At 39.8% G+C, this 21,978-nt stretch overlaps 1 protein-coding gene across 2 annotated transcripts in view; it reads left to right on the top strand.

Moving 5' to 3' along the window:
* Positions 1-21,978, top strand: part of rapgef4 (Rap guanine nucleotide exchange factor 4) — a 249,649-nt gene that overhangs the window by 155,544 nt on the left and 72,127 nt on the right. For both annotated transcript variants that reach the window (XM_062969187.1, XM_062969188.1), the window contains 2 exons: positions 5,375-5,496; positions 6,550-6,733. In XM_062969187.1, coding sequence (XP_062825257.1) covers positions 5,375-5,496; positions 6,550-6,733 — 306 coding nt within the window. The remainder of the gene's footprint in view (positions 1-5,374; positions 5,497-6,549; positions 6,734-21,978) is intronic.

The following is a 21,978-nucleotide window of genomic DNA, read 5'->3' as shown; positions in this document are numbered from 1 at the left end:
GTTACAATATAAAAAAACAACATTTCTGTGCTCAGCAGAAAGGAGGGGTGCTATTTTCATTCATGCTGTTGCTATGATTAGTTTTTAAGAAATTTAAAAACCCTACAATGTATAGATCTGAGAATATATATTTAAATTGTGTCTACTTTGTACTGAATCTCTTTCTAACAATAATCCTGCCAGGCATAAGAGTTTATTTAAAATAACATTTTACTGAAGTGTTGCATTTTTTCAACAGGGAAATAACATAAAAATGTATAAATTCAGTACACTTTCCATGTAAAAACATCACTTTATCTTAGATCTATGTCTTAGATCTTCTACATAAACAATTTCAGTGTGTCAGCTTATAATAATGCTTTAATGAAATTGACAATAATTGAGGTTTTATGTCAGGGGATGATGGGTAGCAGAGTGAAATATACAAACAGAGCAAATCAGTCCTTCTCTCCATGAGTGCTTGCCAAAGCGACTCATGCACACACAGCACACTGCTCAACTGCTGCTCTCTCTTGATCTGAAGACACTCCTCTGCATTCCACAGGAACAGGAAAGAAAGTCCCGGTCAAAACAAACTTGACCCCATTGGTCCTGTGATACATCAATCATAGCAGACTCTCATTAACTCCATAACTGCTGAAATGCCGAAAAACTAACACATTAGGCATTTCTAACAACCCAGATTGATTTTAACATTTCACAATACACAATACCCTGACATTTTAAAGCACACTTCATCATAGTGGAATTTAAACTTCAGGAAGGAGAAATGTAGCCTCCCATCATGAAGCTGTTCTTACATTAGTCACTTCTTACTGAATCAAGGGGTACATGTGGGATCCAACAATTCTCCTCCTGATATAATGGAAAAGGCAGAAGGTCAGCATCCACTTCTCATCTTTGTCAACTTATGTGGAAGATGTGAGAACTCCTTTTGCTGCTTCTGTGAAACCCTTCAAGAAGATGGCATGATGTGAGTTATGAAGTGAATGACTCTGTGCCATGCTTTGAAATTTAATTTCAAGAGAGTGAGTAATCCTCTCCTTTAATCAACTCCCAGAAGTTTTGGGAGCTTAGGGGCTGGGTGGGCTCATGTTGACTTGTGTAGACCCTGAGTCTGTTGGAACTTGAGGAAGATTTACACAGTGAGTACCTTCAAAAGCACAACTCAGCTTTTTCACAGTGAAGATGGATGGCACCAGAGGCAATAACAGGAGAGGGATTTTCTTTGCTTCCAAACATCTGCAAAAGGAGAGGAATCCTGGTCCCATATAGCATTCAGTTAGAGAACCTTCCCTATGATGCATGGAAATCAGAAGTGGGGATGAAGTATCTCTTACTGTATGCTCTTTGAATATCTCTTTATCAGGAAGTGATTTGTGGTTGCCAGTGAAATCCTGGAGCCTATGTATGCTGCATCCTGTATTCAGTACCACTTTATGACTACAAAACAAAAAGCATCAACAGAAGCACCAGCCTTCTGCTTTGCTTGTAATTGTATACGAGCATTCTGGTTATTATTAGTGATGATATTTCTATTATAATGATTTATTCTTACAATACAACCTCCTCCTTCAACTCCATTCTTCCCAACAGGGTTTTCTTAGGTGATGTGTTACTATTTCCCACTCATATTTCCCACTCACGTTTTCTTAATAATAATAATAATAATAATAATAATAATAATAATAATAATAATAACCATGACCCGTACCCCCGCAGTGATGATGACCAGCTATATCTGCCTAGCAGATGAGGTGGCAGAGGACTCTTACAAGTAAAACAAGCAGTCAAAGAAGAAGAACATGCCCTGGCAGAATATGTACAGCAAAGTGAAGAACCTGCTTTGATTGAAGTAAAAAATCAGAAACTCCTCAAAACACAGCAGACAAAAAACCAGTACAAGAAAACTGCACTAAAAACTAGAGCTGACAGCTGACACAACAAAACATTGCATGGAAAGTTCCTTGACAAAATTGAAGGAAAAGCTGATAAGGAGAAGACCTGGTTATGGCTCACGAATGGGACCCTGAAGAAGGAGACAGAAGGCCTGATCCTTGCAGCCCAGGAGCAAGCCATCAGAACAAATGCAATTAAGGCCAAGATCAAAAAATCAGCTGATGACCCAAAGTGCAGACTGTGCAAGGAAGCTGATGAAACCATTGATCATATCCTCAGCTGCTGTAAGAAAATTGCACAGACAGACTACAAACAGAGGCACAACTATGTAGCCCAAATGATTCATTGGAACTTATACCTCAAGTACCACCTCCCAGCAGTAAAGAACTGGTGGGATCACAAACCTGCAAAAGTATTGGAAAATGAGCCCGCAAAGATACTGTGGGACTTCCAAATCCAGACTGAAAAAGTTCTGGAACACAACACACCAGACATCACAGCTGTGGAGAAGAAAAAGGTTTGGATCATTGATGTTGCCATTTCAGGTGACAGTCGCATTGACGAAAAACAACAAGAAAAACTCAGCCGCTATCAGGACCTCAAGATTGAACTTCAAAGACTCTGGCAGAAACCAGGGTGGTCCCCGGTGGTGATCGGCACATTGGGTACCATGCCAAAAGATCTCAGCTGGCATTTGGAAACAATAGACATTGACAAAATTACAATCTGCCAACTGCAGAAGGCCACCCTACTGGGATCTGCGCGCATCATCCAAAAATACATCACACAGTCCTAGACACTTGGGAAGTGTTCGACTTGTGATTTTGTGATATGAAATCCAGCATATCTATCTTGTTTGCTGTGACATAATAATAATAATAATAATAATAATAATAATAATAATAATAATAATAATAATAATAATAAGTTTATTTGTATCCCGCCACCATCTCCCCCGGAGGGGACTCGGGCGGCTCACAGAAATATCAAATACAAAACAATAACAATATACAATAAATCAGTAAACAATAACATGCATCAATTGTAATATTTGCACATTAACCAAAAATAATGAAAACACACTTATTAAAAACATTGAATTTAAAAACAGTGAGGTTGTAATAGTAGTTTAGCAAAGTGCTGTCTTAATGTGCACATATAGGACATTAATGTGCACATATAGGACATTAGCTGTCTTAATGTGCACATATAGGACTCTTTTCTCAAAAATATGATTAAATTGTGTGTGTGTGTGTTGGGGGGTGGTTTCACATGTATGTGCCTTTTTCTAGTGTGCCTTGGAATGAATTTGCACCAATTTTTCAGTTTTTTTTTACTGTTTTGCTAATAATAATAATAATAATAATAATAATAATAATAATAATAATAAAAACTTTATTTATACCCCGCCACCATCTCCCCGTGGGGACTCGGGGCGGCTCACAATGTTACGAAAGTAACAGCTCAAATACATTAACAATATACACAGTTTAAAACACAAGAAGATGATAAATCAGAAGTTAAAACAAAGGTTTATACAACAGTAATAATATCAAACAACCACCAATGCAATTCAGTCAACTTCAAAGGTGTGTGTGGGGGGGGTGGGGTGGGGTGGTATAGCAGCAATATCAGATAAAATCATTAGATTAAAATACCCCGATGAAAGGAACCTAATAACATTCAGAATAGAATTATAATGAGGCTGGTCATCCAATACCTGTCTCTCCAAAGGCCAGCCCAAACATCCAGGTTTTCAATTGTTTCTTAAAGGATGGTAGGGAGGGTGCCAACCTGAGCTCCCTGGGGAGGGAGTTCCAGAGCCGAGGGGCCACAGCCGAGAAGGCCCTCACTCTCATCCCCATCAAACGTAACTATGAGGAAGGCGGAAGCGAGAGGAGGGTCTCCCCGGAAGATCTCAGAGAGCGCGTAGGTTCATAGGGGACGACACGGTCACAAAGATAGGCAGGTCCTGAACCGTTTAGAGCTTTATAGGTAACCCATATAGGTAGCCTATAGGCTACCTAACCTATCTTTCCTCAGGGTCACAAGAGTTTTGTTGCGCTTTTCCCTGGGATGATGGAAACGACCGCAACGTCCCCTCCCCCACACAACCTCGATGGCCATCTCCCGAAGGCGGCACTTCCCCCATCAGATATCCCTGGAACAGGGGGAGAATCTAAGGGAGCTAGTCAGCTCGCTGATGTCAAAGGGTCAAATCGGGGGAAGCCTAAGGGGATGGTTTCCTGCAGGGGGGAAAGAGGGGAATCACTTGATATATTTGAGGGGGAGCTAAATAAGAGTGGCGAGTAAGGATAGATATAATAATTACCTTGAGTAGAGCCATGGGCTGAGGATGGATTAATTAAATTTGGATGTGACAGTTCAATGGGAATTTGGGTAGAAGTTGGACCCACTATATTTGGGGTGGGTGGGTTGGGGCCAGAGGTAGAAGAACTTGGGGTAATATGTGATTCAACTCCTACCTGAGGATCTAGTCTAGGACCACTAAAAAGAGGTTGGGTCACTGGATCACAGAGGACTCTGTGACTAATATCCTCAGTCAATGAGTCAGTTCCCATTCTATGTATCAACTTTGTATATATTGTCATGTTGATGGGAAATCTGGGCTCTCCCAATATTGAATTATTGTTCCTTTCATCCATGATCATTGGCCACGCTGACAGGGACTTATGGGAGTCCAAAAACCCCTGAAGGAACACAGACTGGGCTAGGAACTGCCTATGGACTAGATATGGCCCAGAGTTCAATATTTCTTTTTCTTCGGGATACTATGTTCTTTTTAAAACCATAACAGTCTTGAAGGTCTGCCAGTCTGAGTTATATGAGCTAAAAAGTTTAATCCCAAAACACCTGAAGCGACACAATTTTCCTGCCCCTGACGTTGCTCATAAATGAAGTTAGCTAAGAATGAGCATTGCTATCTGCTATGAAAACCTCCCCACTTGCCAAGTATATGAAGGAGTGACAGAGATCCCCCAGGCAAGCTTTGGGTTTTGTTCCCTCTGTGTCAAAGTGCCATAAATCACTAGCTGGGACCAGGGGCATATCTAACATGCAAAATGCTGTCTGAATTCATCAGAGTTAGATAGATGGATCTAGACATGGCTACAGGACTGGCTGACTCACAGGGGTTACTTTTTCCAGAATGTATTGGATTGCTTTTGAATTATTCCTAAAAATTGGCTGTTTCTGACAGTCCTTCAAAGTGAGATAGTGAGATTATATTGAGAGAATTGGTGTCATTGCCTTCTGTGATGAGGTCTGACTTCTCTAGCTGAGACAGAGTTCCTTGCAGCCATTATATCTGATAACAGCAGAACTGTTTCCCCTCTCAACTTGTTCTATTTATTTTTAAATAATTATAATACAACAGGTGCATTGAGATGAAAAAAAAATCAGCACTTGCTGTATATAAATTTAAAAGAACAACTTTTCTCTCCTTTCCCCTCAGACAATGCTGTGTTGGAACAGAACTGGTAGACTGGATCATGCAGCAAAGTTCATGTGTTCATTTACGCACACAAGCTGTGGGCATGTGGCAGGTATTGCTGGAGGATGGCGTCCTTAACCATGGTAAGAAAAATACATTACTTTATAGTATGTGCTACTTGGAAATGCTATTATTTTCTGCTAAGAAATGGCTGTAATTTTTTTTCTGTACAAAGCAACCATACGAAAACTCTGCAGGATATGCCCCAAACTGTGAATAGTTTTTGAAAATTGTCCGGTTTTCAAATACTTTGTTATAGCAGGAATAATATCGACAAAATTGCTCACTGCTTCCTTGAAGAAGATTAGCAAATAGTTGCTTTACAGTTGTACATATATTGAAAGACAAGACAACACAAACAAATGGAATAAAAAGTTGGGAGGTGAGAGGACAGAAGTACTGAGCCTTCAGGTCCTTTTCTGGGCAACAGTTGGGGTCAGGGTGGTCTCATTGCTAATAAGAGTGTACTTTCTGGCAGGGAGAGAATAAAACCAGGTTCTCTTGGCAGTTCTATCCCTGGACAATGAATAGTGCCAGGTTGGCCTCCACTTCCTATGATATGAGGTTTTCTTATACATCGGCATATGCGGTAACTAAGGGTACAGACTGATTAAAACAACTAGAAAATCCCAGTTTTGTTCCTGTTCTTTCATATTTTCATACTTTATTTTGGATCTCCATACCTGAAATATATTCTGTCAGTTCTTAATATGATTAAAGACTCTTATTTGAGCTCCACAGGTCAGTTTATTTTAACCCAGCATAAAATCTGAAAAGACAGGTACAAAATCTGAAACTTTTCAGACAGTCTGGATGTATCCTGAGACTATCAAGTAAACTAAAACATAACAACCAGCCATTAATTCAACACATCAGTTTTCTTCATATGATGAGTATTCTAGGTTTAGCCTTAACATTATTAAGGCAGCTGCCCCAAACAGTAGGTTTTATATTAGAAAGTTAGGGCAGCAAAAATGTAATTAGACATTGTAATATTTATCCTGTAAGAGATGAGAAAATATGTTTGTCAGATTTTCTCTTTCATGCAACAAAATAACTTGGCTTGAGTTGATGTACCTTGACTGAGCCAGCTCTGCTTCACATCTTGATTATTCACTTCTTATTGATGTTTTCAGTGGATCAAGAGCAACACTTCCAGGACAAATATCTGTTTTATCGATTTCTGGATGATGAGCATGAAGATGCCCCAATGCCAACTGAAGAAGAGAAGAAAGAATGTGATGAAGAGCTACAAGACATCATGCTTTTGCTGTCTCAGATTGGTCCTGATGCCCATATGAGGATGATTTTAAGAAAGCCGTAAGATTATTAATTTTTATTTTTAGATTTTCCACTCTCTGTAGCTTTTGAGCCATAAGCATTATGTTTATGCTAGATAACTAAGTTGTCGGTAGTTCAGATTTATAGTAATCCTTCAAAAACTATAACTACAATCAAAACTAGTAATATTGGTCAGTCTAAATTTCAAAATAAGCAGCTGGTACTCAGAAACATCATCATCATCATTATTATTATTATTATTATTATTATTATTATTATTATTATTATTATTTGAAACACAACAAGATGAGTCCACAGCAGACACTCTGCTGGCTGTTGTACTGGATCACACGCCGGACACTTCCCAAGTGTCTAGGGCTGTGTGATGTATCAGCGAATAATGCATGCAGATCCCAGTAAGGTGGCCTTCTGCAGCTGGCAGATGGTAATTTTGTCAGCGCCGATTGTATTCAAGTGCAGGCCAAGGTCTTTAGGCATTGCACCCAGTGTGCCGATCACCACTGGGACCATCTTGACTGGCTTGTTGTTGTTGTTGTTATGGAAAGAGGCAAGGTACCAGACACTTGGAAATATTCCAAGATACAATCTTAAAATCTAACAAGAGTGAGACTATGAATATTGACCTAATGAATATAGACCAATCTCCCTTTGCAACCTAGACTATAACATTTTCACTAAAATCCTAGCAAAGAGAGAGGGAAGTCATCCCCAAAATTATACACGAAAATCAATACGGATTTATAAAAAACAGGAAAACAGCAGATCCAATTAGAAATATTCTAAACATTCTGAACCATGCTACAGTCAATAGCTCCAAAGTGCTTGTACTAAAGTTGGATTCTTGTAAAGCCTTTGACTCGATAAATCATAAATATCAGAATAGAATATGTGAGGAAATCAAAATAGGGATTAACTATGCAAAGTAATAAAAGAGTAGAAACAAGGCAGTTAATAAAGTAAATGGATCAGACACGAGACAAATTAACATAAAGAGTGGAACTAAACAAGAGTGCCCATTCTCCCCAGCATTATTTGCACTGGCCATCAAACCATTAGCAAATTTAATTAGAAAGGAGCAAACTATCAAAGGATATAAGGAGGGTAAAGAGGAAATCAAAACCAATATTTATGCAGATGATGCCATGATACTTTTAAGTGAGGTGAAGGAGTCGTTAAGCTCAATAGTAAAAATAATTAAGAATTTTGGGGAAATTTCAGGGTTCACAATTAACTTTGGGAAATTAGAAATTTTCCATAAGAATCTAACATGGAAAGAACTAAAAACTGCTCAAAACATCATAGACTTGAAATTGAGGGAAAATATGCTAAAATATCTAGGAGTTGAAATTCCAAAAAAAAAATATTAAATAACATTGTTCAAATGGACTTCAGTCACTTATGGAAAAACACAAGCAAATCACTTAACACCTGGAGGAAGAAATTTCAGGACATCGCTCCAAGACTAAAAATTTACAAGATGAAGATCCTACCCAAATTTCTATACTTATTTCAAACTCTGCTGTTAAATATCCCTGCCAATCTGTTTAGGAAGTGAGGCCGCTCCATAAAAAATGGGTAGTGGGAGAAAATAAAATTTTATATTTTACTAGCTTTGCCCAGCCACGCGTTGCTGTGGCTTATGGGAATCATTTGTTGGCCAGGTGGAATAGCAGTGAATTGCCTTGCAGCCTCAAAGCCTGGCCGTTTTCTGGAGAAGCTGGAGTAGCACCCTCAGTCAAAGAGCCACTGTGAAGCCTGGCTACTTCCATTGTAGGATAATCATTGTTTGGCCAGCTTGAACTGCACTGAATAGTCTTGCAGCTTAAAAGCCTGGCCGCTTTCTACATAGGGCATCCTTGCTAGGCCAGGTTGAATGGGATGGAGTAGCCTTGTGGCTTCAGAGCTTGAGGGTTTTCTTCCCAGGGGAAATCTTGGTTGGCCAGGTTTAATAGCACTGAATAGCCTTGCTGCTTGCAAACCTGGCCACTTTCTACCTTGCGGAATCCTTGGTTGGCCAGTTTGAATAGCAATTAATAGTTTCAGTGTGGCAGGTATGAATGCTGCAATTAGCCACCTTGATTAGCATTTAATGGCCTTGCAGCTTCAAAGCCTGTTTGCTTCCTGCCTGGGAGAATCCTTTGTTGGAAAGTGTTAGCTGGCCCTGATTGTTTCCTTTCTGGAATTCCCAATTTCGCTGCTTTCAGAGTATTGCTTTATTTACTGTCCTGATTTTAGAGATTATATTGTTTTGTATTATTATACCACATTAATTATTTCATATTACAGTAAAGTCTCAATTATCCAACATTCGCTTATCCAATGTTCTGGATTATCCAACGCAGTCAGCCTTTTAGTAGTCAATGTTTTTGTAGTCAATGTTTTCAATACATTGTGATGTTTTGGTGCTAAATTCATAAATACAGTAATTACTACATAGCATCACTGCGCATTGAACTTCTTTTTCTGTCAAATTTGTTGTATAACATGATGTTTTGGTGCTTAATTTGTAAACTCACAACGTAATTTGACGTTTAATAGACTTTTCCTTAATCCCTTCTTATTATCCAACGTATGCGCTTATCCAACGTATAGAATCATATAATCATAGAATAGTAGAGTTGGAAGAGATCTCATGGGCCATCTAGTCCAACCCCCCGCTAAGAAGCAGGAAATCGCATTCAAAGCACCCCCGACATATGGCCATCCAGCCTCTGCTTAAAAGCCTCCAAGGAAGGAGCCTCCACCACAGCCCGGGGGAGAGAGTTCCACAGTGAGGAAGTTCTTCCTGATGTTCAGGTGGAATCTCCTTTCCTGTAGTTTGAAGCCATTGTTCCGTGTCCTAGTCTGCAGGGCAGCAGAAAACAAGCTTGCTCCCTCCTCCCTATGACTTCCCTTCACGTATTTGTACATGGCTATCATGTCTCCTCTCAGCCTTCTCTTCTGCAGGCTAAATATGCCCAGCTCTTTAAGCCGCTCCTCATAGGGCTTGTTCTCCAGACCCTTAATCATTTTAGTCGCCCTCCTCTGGACACTTTCCAGCTTGTCAACATCTCCCTTCAACTGTGGTGCCCAAAATTGGACACAGTATTCCAGGTGTGGTCTGACCAAGGCAGAATAGAGGGGGAGCATGACTTCCCTGGATCTAGATGCTATGCCCCTATTTATGCAGGCCAGAATCCTGTTGGCCTTTTTAGCTGCCGCATCACATTGTTGGCTCATGTTTAACTTGTTGTCCACGAGGACTCCAAGTTCTTTTTCGCACATACTGTTGTCAAGCCAGGCGTCCCCCATTCTGTATCTTTTTTCTGCTGAAGTGAAATATCTTGCATTTGTCCCTGTTGAACTTCATTTTGTTAGTTTCGGCCCATCTCTCTAGGCTGTCAAGATCGTTTTGAATTCTGCTCCTGTCTTCTGAAGTGTTAGCTATCCCTCCCAGTTTGGTGTCGTCTCCAAACTTGATGATCATGCCTTCTAACCCTTCGTCTAAGTTGTTAATAAAGATGTTGAACAGAACTGGGTCCAGGACGGAACCCTGCGGCACTCCACTTGTCACTTCTTTACAAGATGAAGATGACGCATTGGTGAGCACCCTTTGGGTTCGTTCGCTTAGCCAATTACAGATCTACCTAACCGTAGTTTTGTCTAGCCCACATTTTACTAATTTGTTTGCCAGAAGGTTGTGGGGGACTTTGTCGAAGGCCTTACTGAAATCCAGGTACGCTGGATTTCACAGCATTCCCTGTATCGACCCAACTCGTAACTCTATCGAAAAAAGAGATAAGATTAGTCTGGCATGACTTGTTTTTGGTAAATCTGTGTTGACTATTAGCAATGACCGCATTTGTTTCTAAGTGTACACAGACCACTTCCTTAATGATCTTTTCCAGAATCTTGCCTGGTATTGACGTGAGGCTGACCAGACGGTAATTGTTTGGGTCATCCTTTTTTCCCTTCTTGAAGATAGGGACCACATTCGCCCTCCTCCAATCTGCTGGGACTTCTCCCTTTCTCCAAGAACTCTCAAAAATAATTGCCCATGGTTCTGAAATAACCTCAGCTAGTTCCTTCAATACTCTTGGATGTAGCTGATCTGGCCCTGGGGACTTGAATTCGTTTAGAGAGGTTCCTGGACAACTTGTTTCCCTATTTGGGGTTGGATTTTCCCCAATCCTTTGTCCATTCCATGTTGCTGAGGTTGAAGGTGGCTTTCTTTTTGTGAGAAGACCGAGGCAAAGAAGGCATTAAGTAGTTCTGCCTTTTCCCTGTCCCTTGTCACCATCACCCCATCTTCTCCTTGCAGTAGCCCTATCGCCTCCTTGTTCTTCCTTTTTCTACCAACGTAAGCAAAAAAGCCTTTTTTGTTGTTTTTTATGTCCCTGACAAGCCTGAGCTCATTTTGCGCTTTAGCCTTGCGAACCTTTTCCCTACAGGAGTTGGCTATACGTTTGAATTCTTCTTTGGTGATTTCTCCCCTTTTCCACTTCTTGTGCATGTCACTTTTGAGTCTTAGCTCGGTTAGAAGTTCTTTGGACATCCATTCTGGCTTCTTTGCACTTGTCTTATTTTTTTTCTTTGTTGGCACTGTTTGCATTTGCACCTTGAGTATTTCACTTTTTAAAAACTCCCATCCCTTAACTTCCTTGTTTTTTAATATTGGCGTCCATGGAATGCCGCTCAGTAATTCCTTCATTTTTTGGAAGTCAGCTCTCTTAAAGTCCAGAATGCGTATTTGACTTGTCTTAATTTCAGCCTTCCTTTGTATGGCAAACTGCAGGAGCACATGGTCACTTGCCCCTAAGGATCCAACCACTTCAACTGTATTGATCAGGTCTTCCACATTTGTTAAGATTAGATCAAGAGTAGCCGATCCCCTTGTTGCCTCTTCTACTTTCTGGACCATAAAATTGTCTGCAAGGCAAGTGAGGAATTTGTTGGACTTTGTATTCTTGGCCGAGTTTGTTTTCCAACAGATATCAGGATAGTTGAAATCGCCCATGACTACTATATCTCTTCTTTGTGCCTGCTTGGTCAGCTGTTGACAGAAGGCTTCATCAAGTCCTTCATCCTGACTCGGAGGTCTGTAGTAGACACTCACGACAAGATCTTTTTGAGTCCCGGTTCCCTTGATTCTTATCCAGATGCTTTCAAGCTGATTTCCCGGATTACAGTCTTGCATTTCTTCTGTAACATAACTGTTTTTGACATATAAAGCTACTCCCCCTCCTCTCCCCTTTGTTCTATTTCTATGAAAGAGGTTATAGCCCTCAATGGCTGAATTCCAGTGATGGGAGTGTTTATGTTGGATAAGTGGGACTCTACTGTATATTTATAATCTTATATTATCTGCTTAGAACTGGATTATATGAGGCCCCTTCTACACAGCTGTATAAAATGCACACTGAAGTGGATTATATGGCAGTGTGGATTCAAGATAAACCAGTTCAAAGCAGATAATATAAGATTATAAATGGGTAATATAGCTGTGTGGAAGGGCCTTTAGTCTACACTGCCATATAATCCAGTTCAAATCAATTAATCTGTATTTTATAGGCAGTGTGGAAGAGGCCTGATTGAAGGAGCCCTGGGCTCCATTAAATGGCTGAGTGGGTTGCTAGGAGACAAAGTGGGTGGAGCTTAGCCTTCTAACTGGCAGCAATGGGGAAAAAACAATTATTCATCTCCCTCTAATTAGAACTTTATTTTTCTTGTTTTTTTGATGCCTAAACAGTGGGGATGACTATGTCTTTTGTGGCCAAGTTTTGTGTGTTTTGGGTGTTTAGTTTCGCTGTTTACTTTAAGGCAGAAATGGTCAGAACATTTTTATAGAAATGGGTGGATGGGAGCCTCGTCCCTGGAGTTGTATTATGAGGCATGTCAATTTGCTAAATTAATAGAAATGGAAATGGAAGGGACAAAAATGGGTGAAATTAGAGAAAGAACCAAAATGCCTGGAAAAGGGGGTTATTTATGGGAGAAAAAAAGGATAAAAAGAAGCTTAAGGAGGTAAGCACTGGCCAACTCCTCTCAATATTGTCCATTTGGAAGAAATGGCAAAATAAATTACAAATAAACAAAATAGATCCCTTTCCATCTGAATAGTGATTCCAAACAAGACTGGAAGAGGAAATGGTATGGTTTAATCAACAAAACAGAGGGAAATGATGGGTACAGAATTTTGATTCAGGCCATCCAAACAATTAAATCAATGTATTTAAAAAATCTGACCCAGATTGGGTGGAGTGGTAAAAAAAAGAAAGAAATATATATTTGTCCATAAGTTTTCCTCTAATAGGAATGAAGTCATTTTAAGAACTTACAATTTTAGTCGATGAACAGCAAGAACAGAAAGGCTTAATCAACTCCTTTTTGTCAATATTATTCTGCTTCCTTTTGATTTAAAGACTGCTTTAACTTCTTTTATATTTTTTAAAAAGGGAATAAAAACTGCAGGGGCACATAAAATGCAATTCAGAGAAATTAAAACATTAATCACAACCACCTTAGATCAGGTCAAAGTCCAGTTATGTTTCCAATGAGTTCCAACAGGATATAGCTAGAAAGTCCACAAGTGGGACATGGGAGCAAATGCACCCTCCAACTCACATTGTTTAGCAACTAGGTAATGAGGTAGGCAGTCTTTGATACTGGAGATAACGCACATCCATTGTGACCAGTAGCTATCATAAATTCCATGGAATTAGTCTACTCCCTTTTCAAAACTGTTCAAGTTGTTACTCATCTTGCAGCAGCAAATTCCATCATTTGATGACACACTTCAGACTGTTTGTGGATGGTCATACGTTGGAATATCTCTCTCTCTCTCTCTCTCCCTAATATATATATATATATATATATATATATATATATATATATATACACACACACACATACACAGTAGAGTCTCACTTATCCAAGCCTCACTTATCCAAGCCTGTGGATTATCCAAGCCATTTTTGTAGTCAATGTTTGCAATATATCGTGATATTTTAGTGCTAAATTCGTAAATACAGTAATTACAACATAACATTACTGTGTATTGAACTATTTTTCTGTCAATTTTTTTGTATAACATGATGTTTTGGTGCTTAATTTGTAAAATCATAACCTAATTTTATGTTTAATAGGCTTTTCCTTAATCCCTCCTTATTATCCAAGATATTCACTTATCCAAGCTTCTGCCAACCCGTTTAGCTTGAATAAGTGAGACTCTATTGTATGTGTGTGTGTGTGTGTGTGTGTGTGTGTGTATATATATATATATACACACACTAGCTGTGCCCAGCCACGCGTTGCTGTGGCAAAGTGGTGGTGGTATTGGTTAAAAATTGTTGTGGAATTTTAATTTGATGTTATTTGTATTTTTTAGTTAATTTTATTATAACTTATCTTTTTTATTTATTATATTTTATTATTTTCTTGTATTATTGTTAGTTATTATTTTATTGTATTAATTTTTAGTGTTTTTAATTATTTTTTAGTGTTTTTTATTATTATTATTGTATTATTTGTATTTATTTTATTTTTATTCTTTCATTATTATTTGTGTTTTTCTTATTTTATTTTATTATTTGTATGTATTATATTTTATTATTTGATTATATTATTTTTATTTATGTTTTTTTAATTGTATTATTTTATTTTGTTTTTTATTTGTTTTTTGTATGTATTTTATTATTTTTGTTTCTCTTTGTATTGAGTTGCTCTGAGTTCTGTGGTCTGCCTGGTCATGTTCAAAATGTATTCTCTCCTGATGTTTCGCCTGCATGAATGGCAGGCATCCTCAGAGGTTGTGAAATGTGTTGTAACAAAAGCAAGTGGGGTTTATCTATCTGTGGAGTGACCAGGGTGGAAGAAAGAACTGTTGTCTGCTTTAGGCAAGTGTGAATGTTGGAACTGGCACTAAATAGCCTTGTAGCTTGAAAGGTTCCTGGATGGTTCCTGCCTGCCTGGAATGAACAAAATGTGGCTCCCAGTATTAAAAAAATCTGTGAAATCAGGACAGTTAACTAAAGAACAGCACTGAGCAATCAGGGAATTCCAGACATGATGTACTAAGGGCCAGCTAACATCTCCCAAGAAAGGATTCCCCCTCCGAAGCAGGAAGTAGGCAGGCCTGGAAGGTGGAAGGGCATTCAATGGTAATCAAGGTGGGGAAGTGGAACATTCACAGTCGCCTCAGACAGATAAGAGTTGTCCCATCCTGGGATATCATTGCTGAGATAGAAATAAACATTCCACTTGTCTGTTTTCAAACAGATCTCATAATCTCTGAGGATGCCTGGCATAGACATGTATGGCAGTTTGGCAGCAGAGAGGGTCGAGAGGGAATGGGATGTTTAATCGGCTTTTCCTGAATCCCTTCCTATTATCCAACATATTCAGTTATCCAATGTTCTGCCAGGGTGTTTATGTTGGATAAGTGAGACTCTACTGTATATCTTATATTATCTGCTTAGAACTGGATTATATGAGGCTCTTTCTACAGAGCTGAATAAAATGAACACTGAAGTGGATTATATGGCAGTGTGGACTCAAGATAATCCAGTTCAAAGCAGAAAATACAAGATTATAAATGGGTTATATAGCTGTGTGGAAGGGCCTTGAGTCTACAATGCCATATAATCCAGTGCAAATTAGATAATCTGTATTTTATAGGCAGTGTGGAAGAGAGAGTGAGGCCTGAGTAGGTTGCTAGGCGACCAAGTGGGCGGGGCTTAGTCTTCTAACTGGCAGCAATTGGCTAAAGACAATTATTCCTCTCCCTCTAATTAGGACTTTATTTTTCTTTTCTTTTTGTTGTCGGAACGTAGGGGCAAGGATGGTGGATTGTGCTGCCAAATTTCTAGGTTCTGGGGCTTGTACTTTTGTTGTTTAGTGGCAGGGGAGGACACCATTTGTCATATATATATATACTAGCTGTGCCCAGCCACGCGTTGCTGTGGCGAAGTCTGGTGGTATGGGAAATAAAGTATTGAGGAATTGGTGGTAGTTAAGGTCAAGGGTCAAGGTTTTCCCCTGACATTAAGTCCAGTCGTGTCTGACTCTGGAGGTTGGTGCTCATCTCCATTTCTAAGCCGAAGAGCCGGCGTTGTCCGTAGACTCCTCCAAGGTCATGTGGGATGACTACATGGAGCGGCGTTACCTTCCCGCCGGAGCAGTACCTATTGATGCACTCACATTTGCATGTTTTCAAACTTCTGGGTTGGCAGAAGCTGGGGCTAACAGTGGGGGCTCTCTCCGCTCCCCCAATTCAAACCTGTGGCCTTTCGGTCCAGAAGTTCAGTAGCTCAGTGCTTTAACACGCTGCGCCATCAGGGGATATTATTTCCTAAAGGTTGTGAATATACAATATTTCTGATTGGTTTTTTTTGTCTGTTGGAGGCAAGTATGAATGCTGCAATTAGGAAAAATGATTAGGATGTAATGGCCTTGCAGCTTTAAAGCCTGGCTGTTTCCTCCCTGAGTGAATTTTTTGTTGGGAGGTGTTAGCTGGCTCTGATTGTTTCCTGTCTGGAATTCCCTCGTTTTCAGAGTGGTGTTGTTTGCGATATTTTATGTGCTTCTACTGTCTGTGGCCCTGAGAAAACAGGATTTGCCAGACTTTAATGATGGGAATACTTTGTTGGGAGGTGTTAGCTGGCCCTGATTGTTTCCTGTCTGGAATTCCCTTGTTTTCAGAGTGGTGTTGTTTGCGATATTTTATGTGCTTCTACTGTCTGTGGCCCTGAGAAAACAGGATTTGCCAGACTTTAATGATGGGAATACTTTGTTGGGAGGTGTTAGCTGGCCCTGATTGTTTCCTGTCTGGAATTCCCTTGTTTTCAGAGTGGTGTTGTTTGCGATATTTTATGTGCTTCTACTGTCTGTGGCCCTGAGAAAACAGGATTTGCCAGACTTTAATGATGGGAATACTTTGTTGGGAGGTGTTAGCTGGCCCTAGTGTTTCCTGTGTGGAATTCCCCTGTTTATTTACTGTCCTGGTTTTAGAGATTATATTGTTCTGCATTATTCTATCCCAGTAATTATTTCATATTAAAGAAGAATCTCACTTATCCAACATTCGCTTATACAATGTTCTGGATTATCCAACGCAGTCTGCCTTTTCATAATCAATGTTTTTGTAGTCAGTGTTTTAAATTCATTGTGATATTTTAGTGGTAAATTTGTAAATACAGTACAGTAGAGTCTCACTTATCCAACATAAACGGGCCGGCAGAACGTTGGATAAGTGAATATGTTGGATAATGAGGAATTAAGGATAACCCTATTAAACATCAAATTAAGTTATGATTTTACAAATTAAGCACCAAAACATCATGTTAGACAACAAATGTCAGAAAAAGTAGTTCAGTACACAATAATGCTATGTAGTAATTACTGTATTTATGAATTTAGCACCAAAATATCACGATATATTGAAAGCATTGACTACAAAAATGCGTTGGATAATCCAGAACGTTGGATAAGCGAGTGTTGGATAAGTGAGACTCTACTGTAAATACTACATAGCATTACTGCGCATGGAACTACTTTTTCTGTCAAATTTGTTGTATAATATGATGTTTTGGTGCTTAATTTGTATAACGATTACCTAATTTGATGTTTAATTGGCTTTTCTTGAATCCCTTCTTATTATCCAACATATTCACTTATCCTGCCGGCCTGTTTACGTTGGATAAGTGAGACTCTACTGTATATTTCTAATCTTATATTATCTGCTCAGAACTGGATTATATGAGGCCCCATCTTCACAGCTGTATAAAATGCACACTGAAGTGGATTATATGGTAGTGCGGAGTCAAGATAATCCAGTGCAAAGCAGATAATATAAGATTATAAATGGGTTATATAGCTGTGTGGAAGGGCCTTGAGTCTGCACTGCCATATAATCCAGTGCAAATTAGATAATCTGTGGAAGAAGCCTAAGTGAGGCCTAAATCTGCCTGTCCCCTAACTGAAACCTGGCTGTCCCTTGGTTGCTAGGCAACCAAGTGGGCAGAGATTAGCCCTCTAAACTGGCAGCAATTGGATAAAAACAATTATTGCTCTCCCTCTAATTAGGACTTTATTTTTCTTTTCTTTTTGTTGTATCAACCTTGAGGCGTGGATGATGGGTTGTGTTGTCAAATTTTGAGGTTGGGGGGCCTGTACTTTTGTTGTTTTGTCCGCTGCCCTGATGCCATCACTCTTTTATATATATATATATACTAGCTGTGCCCGGCCACGCGTTGCTGTGGCGTTGTCTGGTGGTGTTGGTGAGAAATTGTTGAGGTAGTGGTGGTATTGAATGTCTGTTGTATGGTTGTCTTTATGTTTAGCATGCACACTGAAGTGGATTATATGGCAGTGTGGAGTCAAGATAATCCAGTTCAAAGCAGATAATATAAGATTCTAAATGAGTTATATAGCTGTGTGGAAGGGCCTTGAGTCTACACTGCCATATAATCCAGTTAAAATCTGATAATCTGTGGAAGAGGCCTAAGTGAGGCCTAACTGTGCCTGTTCCCTGGGCTGAGTAGGTTGCTAGGAGACCAAGTGGGTGGAGCTTAGCCTTCAAACTGGCAGCAATTGGATAAAAACTATTATTCCTCTCCCTGTAATTAGGACTTTATTTTTCTTTTATTTTTGTTGTATCAACCTAGAGCCGTGAATGATGGGTTGTGTTGTCAAATTTCGAGGTTGGGGGGCCTGTAGTTTTGTTGTTTTGTCCGCTGCCCTGATGCCATCACTCTTTTATATATATAGATATATATATATATATATGCAAAATATTATCTGCATGTAGAAACAACATATCAAGCAAATGCTCTAGTACAGTGGTTCTCAACCTGTGGGTTCCTGGGTGTTTGGGCCTACAACTCCCAGAAATCCCAGCCAGTTGACCAGCTGTTAGAGTTTCTGGGAGTTGAAGACCAAAACATCTGGGGACCCACAGGTTGAGAACCACTGTCCTAATATAATGTTTCCCCAAATGCACTAACTTTCAATTAATAGGAATGTGTTTGTGGGAGGATGGTGAGGTGCTAGCATTCCCTACTATGAATTGCCATGGTATAGTCCTGACAACAATTAAAAGGTAAAGGTAAAGGTTTCCCCTGACGTTAAGTCCAGTCATATCTGACTCTGGGGGTTGGTGCTCATCTCCATTTCTAAGCCGAAGAGCCGGCGTTGTCCGTAGACACCTACAAGGTCATGTGGTCGGCATGACTGCATGGAGCGCCGTTACCTTCCCGCCAGAGCGGTATCTATTGATTTACTCACATTGGCATGTTTTCGAACTGCTAGGTTGGGAGGAGCTGGAGCTAACAGCGGCTGCTCCCACCGCTCCCGGGGTTTGAACCTGGGACCTTTTGGTCTCCAGCTCAATGCTTTAACGCACTTCGCCACTGGGACTCCTCAATTGCCTGCCCTATATTTGAAAACTTTCATTACCTGTCTCAGCTATAAGAACTACATCTTTATTAAATTAAATATTGCAGCCAGTTTCTTAAGTTCACTAGATGTGTGGGCTGGAAAAGTACCTTCATTTTGCCAATTGCCACCACAGCTGCTGAGATTCTTTGGCAGCATGCAAAAACTTACATAATTACCATGAAAGAAATAATGCATTTTTTAAAAAATCTGAAAAGATTCCTTTGAGCATTTGATTGTATAATGATGCTGTTGCTTTAAAAGGTGCTCACTATTGTTTCGAATTTGAAACTCACTTGCAAAATGTGTCACTTGTTTTGACAGCAACTTTAAAAATTCTCTATTTATTACATTAACTGCAACATTTTAACTGTCAAATGATGAAAGAATGTCTCTAGTGTTTTAAAAAAGTATAAAGCTTCAAGAGGGAAATTGGCAGAGTTCTGTTGCTATTGGTAAGAGTTTTTTTTCTTTTTGTTAAAAAAACATACATTGCTATAAATGGAAAATTGGCTTCTGTTTTTCAGTGCAGCAAACACAGCTCTTTTCTTTTAATAATAGTAAGACATAAAAAGCTGTAGTATACTCTTGGAAAATCCTTGAAGACCGTGGCTTACATTTTTAATATTATTATTTCACAATTCAAAATTGACAACCTAAATTGAAATTTTCTTTTCAATCTGTATTTAGTCGATTTAGCTGTTGGCATGAAATGCTAGTTCGTTCTCATTTAAACACACACTCAAACATTTAAATGCTATGAGTTAATACTTTTAAATTAGAAAATGTTATTCTTAAGTAGACAATTGCTATTTGATGCAGATAGGGGAGCTTTTCCTCCTTTCCTGGAGCCAAATTATAGAATTTGTAGTCCTTTTTAAAAATGTTAATGGCAACTATGAAACCTGATCCCGACCACAGAAAGGGAGGGGTGGGGTTTCAATGTTTCCCATTTCACTTTCCTAATCGTATTTTCTAACCACTGTACTGCCATTTACTCTGCAGGGCGATGATGCAGAAGGCAAGTGGGAACCCATATATTTTCCCTGAGGAGCTAGTAGCACCTTTTGGAGGGAGCAATTTTCCATCTGCAGGAGAGCAATTATATTCTTCCTCTGATGCTGTTATTTGCTTTCAGAAGAAGTCACATAGCTACCTCTGGGGGGCTCAAAACTCAAAGTTTTGAGGCTTTGAGGTATCATGACACACTTTCGCCCAGTTTTAAACTACAATACAGAAAGCAAAAACACAGGAAATTGTGGACTAATTGTGATATCCTCTTTACACACACACACACACACACTTTTTTCATAAAGAGTTGGAGGTGATATCAAAAGCAATGTGCATACAATGAGTAAATCCTTAAAAGTGTAGTAATGTTATTTTTTTTGCTGACACTATCCTACTGTTAGTTATTAAAATAATATTTTGAGGCTCTGGCTCTTTTGCCTGAACATTCCTGTCTTTAGCTATGATACCAGAAATACAGGAGGCCTGAAATCAGAAAACAAAAACAGCATGCTTTTCCAATTTTTTTTTGGGAGAGTTATAGAATTAGAACCAGAGATTAGCAGTCTCTCTATGTAAAAGGCTTTTGGCGTCAAGGTGACACACAAAACAACAAAACCCAAAACTCCCCAAACTCCAAAATTGGCAACACAATCCATCACCCCCGCCTCCAGTAAGATACAACACAATTAAACTACACACACAATCACAAGGCCAACAAAAGGCCAAAAACCACAACAGCCGATATGCGCCTGCGTACAAACACTCCCTGCGCAACACACACACAGAACCCTCACCCCCTCCCTCACCCTCTCTCCCCGCCTCCATCGCCGCCATGCCAGTAAGAAACCCGGAGCTTCACCAAACTCAAACTAACCCATAATAATAATAGCCAGGCATCCCCGCTACAACGCCGTCCGTACCTTGCAGTAATGCTGGGGGAACCTCATGTCCCCCTTGCCGCCATCCATCCCTCCCTCCCTTCCTCCCTCCCTCTATGGTCCCAGGGCTCGCCCTACAGGGTCCACTACCGCGGCCTAGGAGTCCTCTGAGACCTGCCCTTGAGTGCTTCCGCCCCACTCCACTCCTCGAGACCTTCTCCTCAGGATCCACCATCCACCAAAACAACAGGAAGCCAGGAAAAAAGGCCCACCCCCGCCCACTCGGCCCCTTTTAAGCCCCCACCTCCCATGCACCCCACGCATGAAACAGGAGCCACTGTTCCTTGGGGACAGGCCCACCCCTTCTACCTATGCTCACCGCACTTTCTCTCCTTCACCATTCTCCTTCATACCCATATGCCTCTTCCCTCTCACTCATTCCCCATGTCCTCACTATTGTCTCACCATTCTCCCTTCTCCGCACACTCATTGCTTCTTCTTCCCCCCTTCCACACACACACACTCTTTCCCTGCTCACTCCCATTTCCCCATGCTTAACACAGCCCTCTCCATTCTCACCGTTCTTCCCTTCTCCACAAACTCTTCCCCATCCTTTGCTCACACCTTTTGTTGTTTTTTTTAATACACATACTCGCCCCCTCCTCCCTTGCTTTCTCATCTCAGCGTTCTTTCTACACAGGCGCCTCACTCACTGCCATGTCCCATTCCCCTCAACACTTTTTCTCCCCCGCCTCAGGAAACAGCCAGTCTTTGGAGCTACGAGACCATTCCATTAAATGTAATATTTCATACTATATTTAATATTATATATTTCTTATATTTACTATAATACATAATAATGTATTTATTATATTTAATATTATCTCTTAATACTAATATTATATTATTATATTTAATATTATTTATTTATTGTAAATACATAATATAAAATATAATAATACA

Source organism: Anolis carolinensis, chromosome 1 (genome assembly GCF_035594765.1).
Source record: "Anolis carolinensis isolate JA03-04 chromosome 1, rAnoCar3.1.pri, whole genome shotgun sequence".
NCBI classification, from domain to species: domain Eukaryota; kingdom Metazoa; phylum Chordata; class Lepidosauria; order Squamata; family Dactyloidae; genus Anolis; species Anolis carolinensis.
This window is presented reverse-complemented; position numbering and strand designations above follow the sequence as displayed.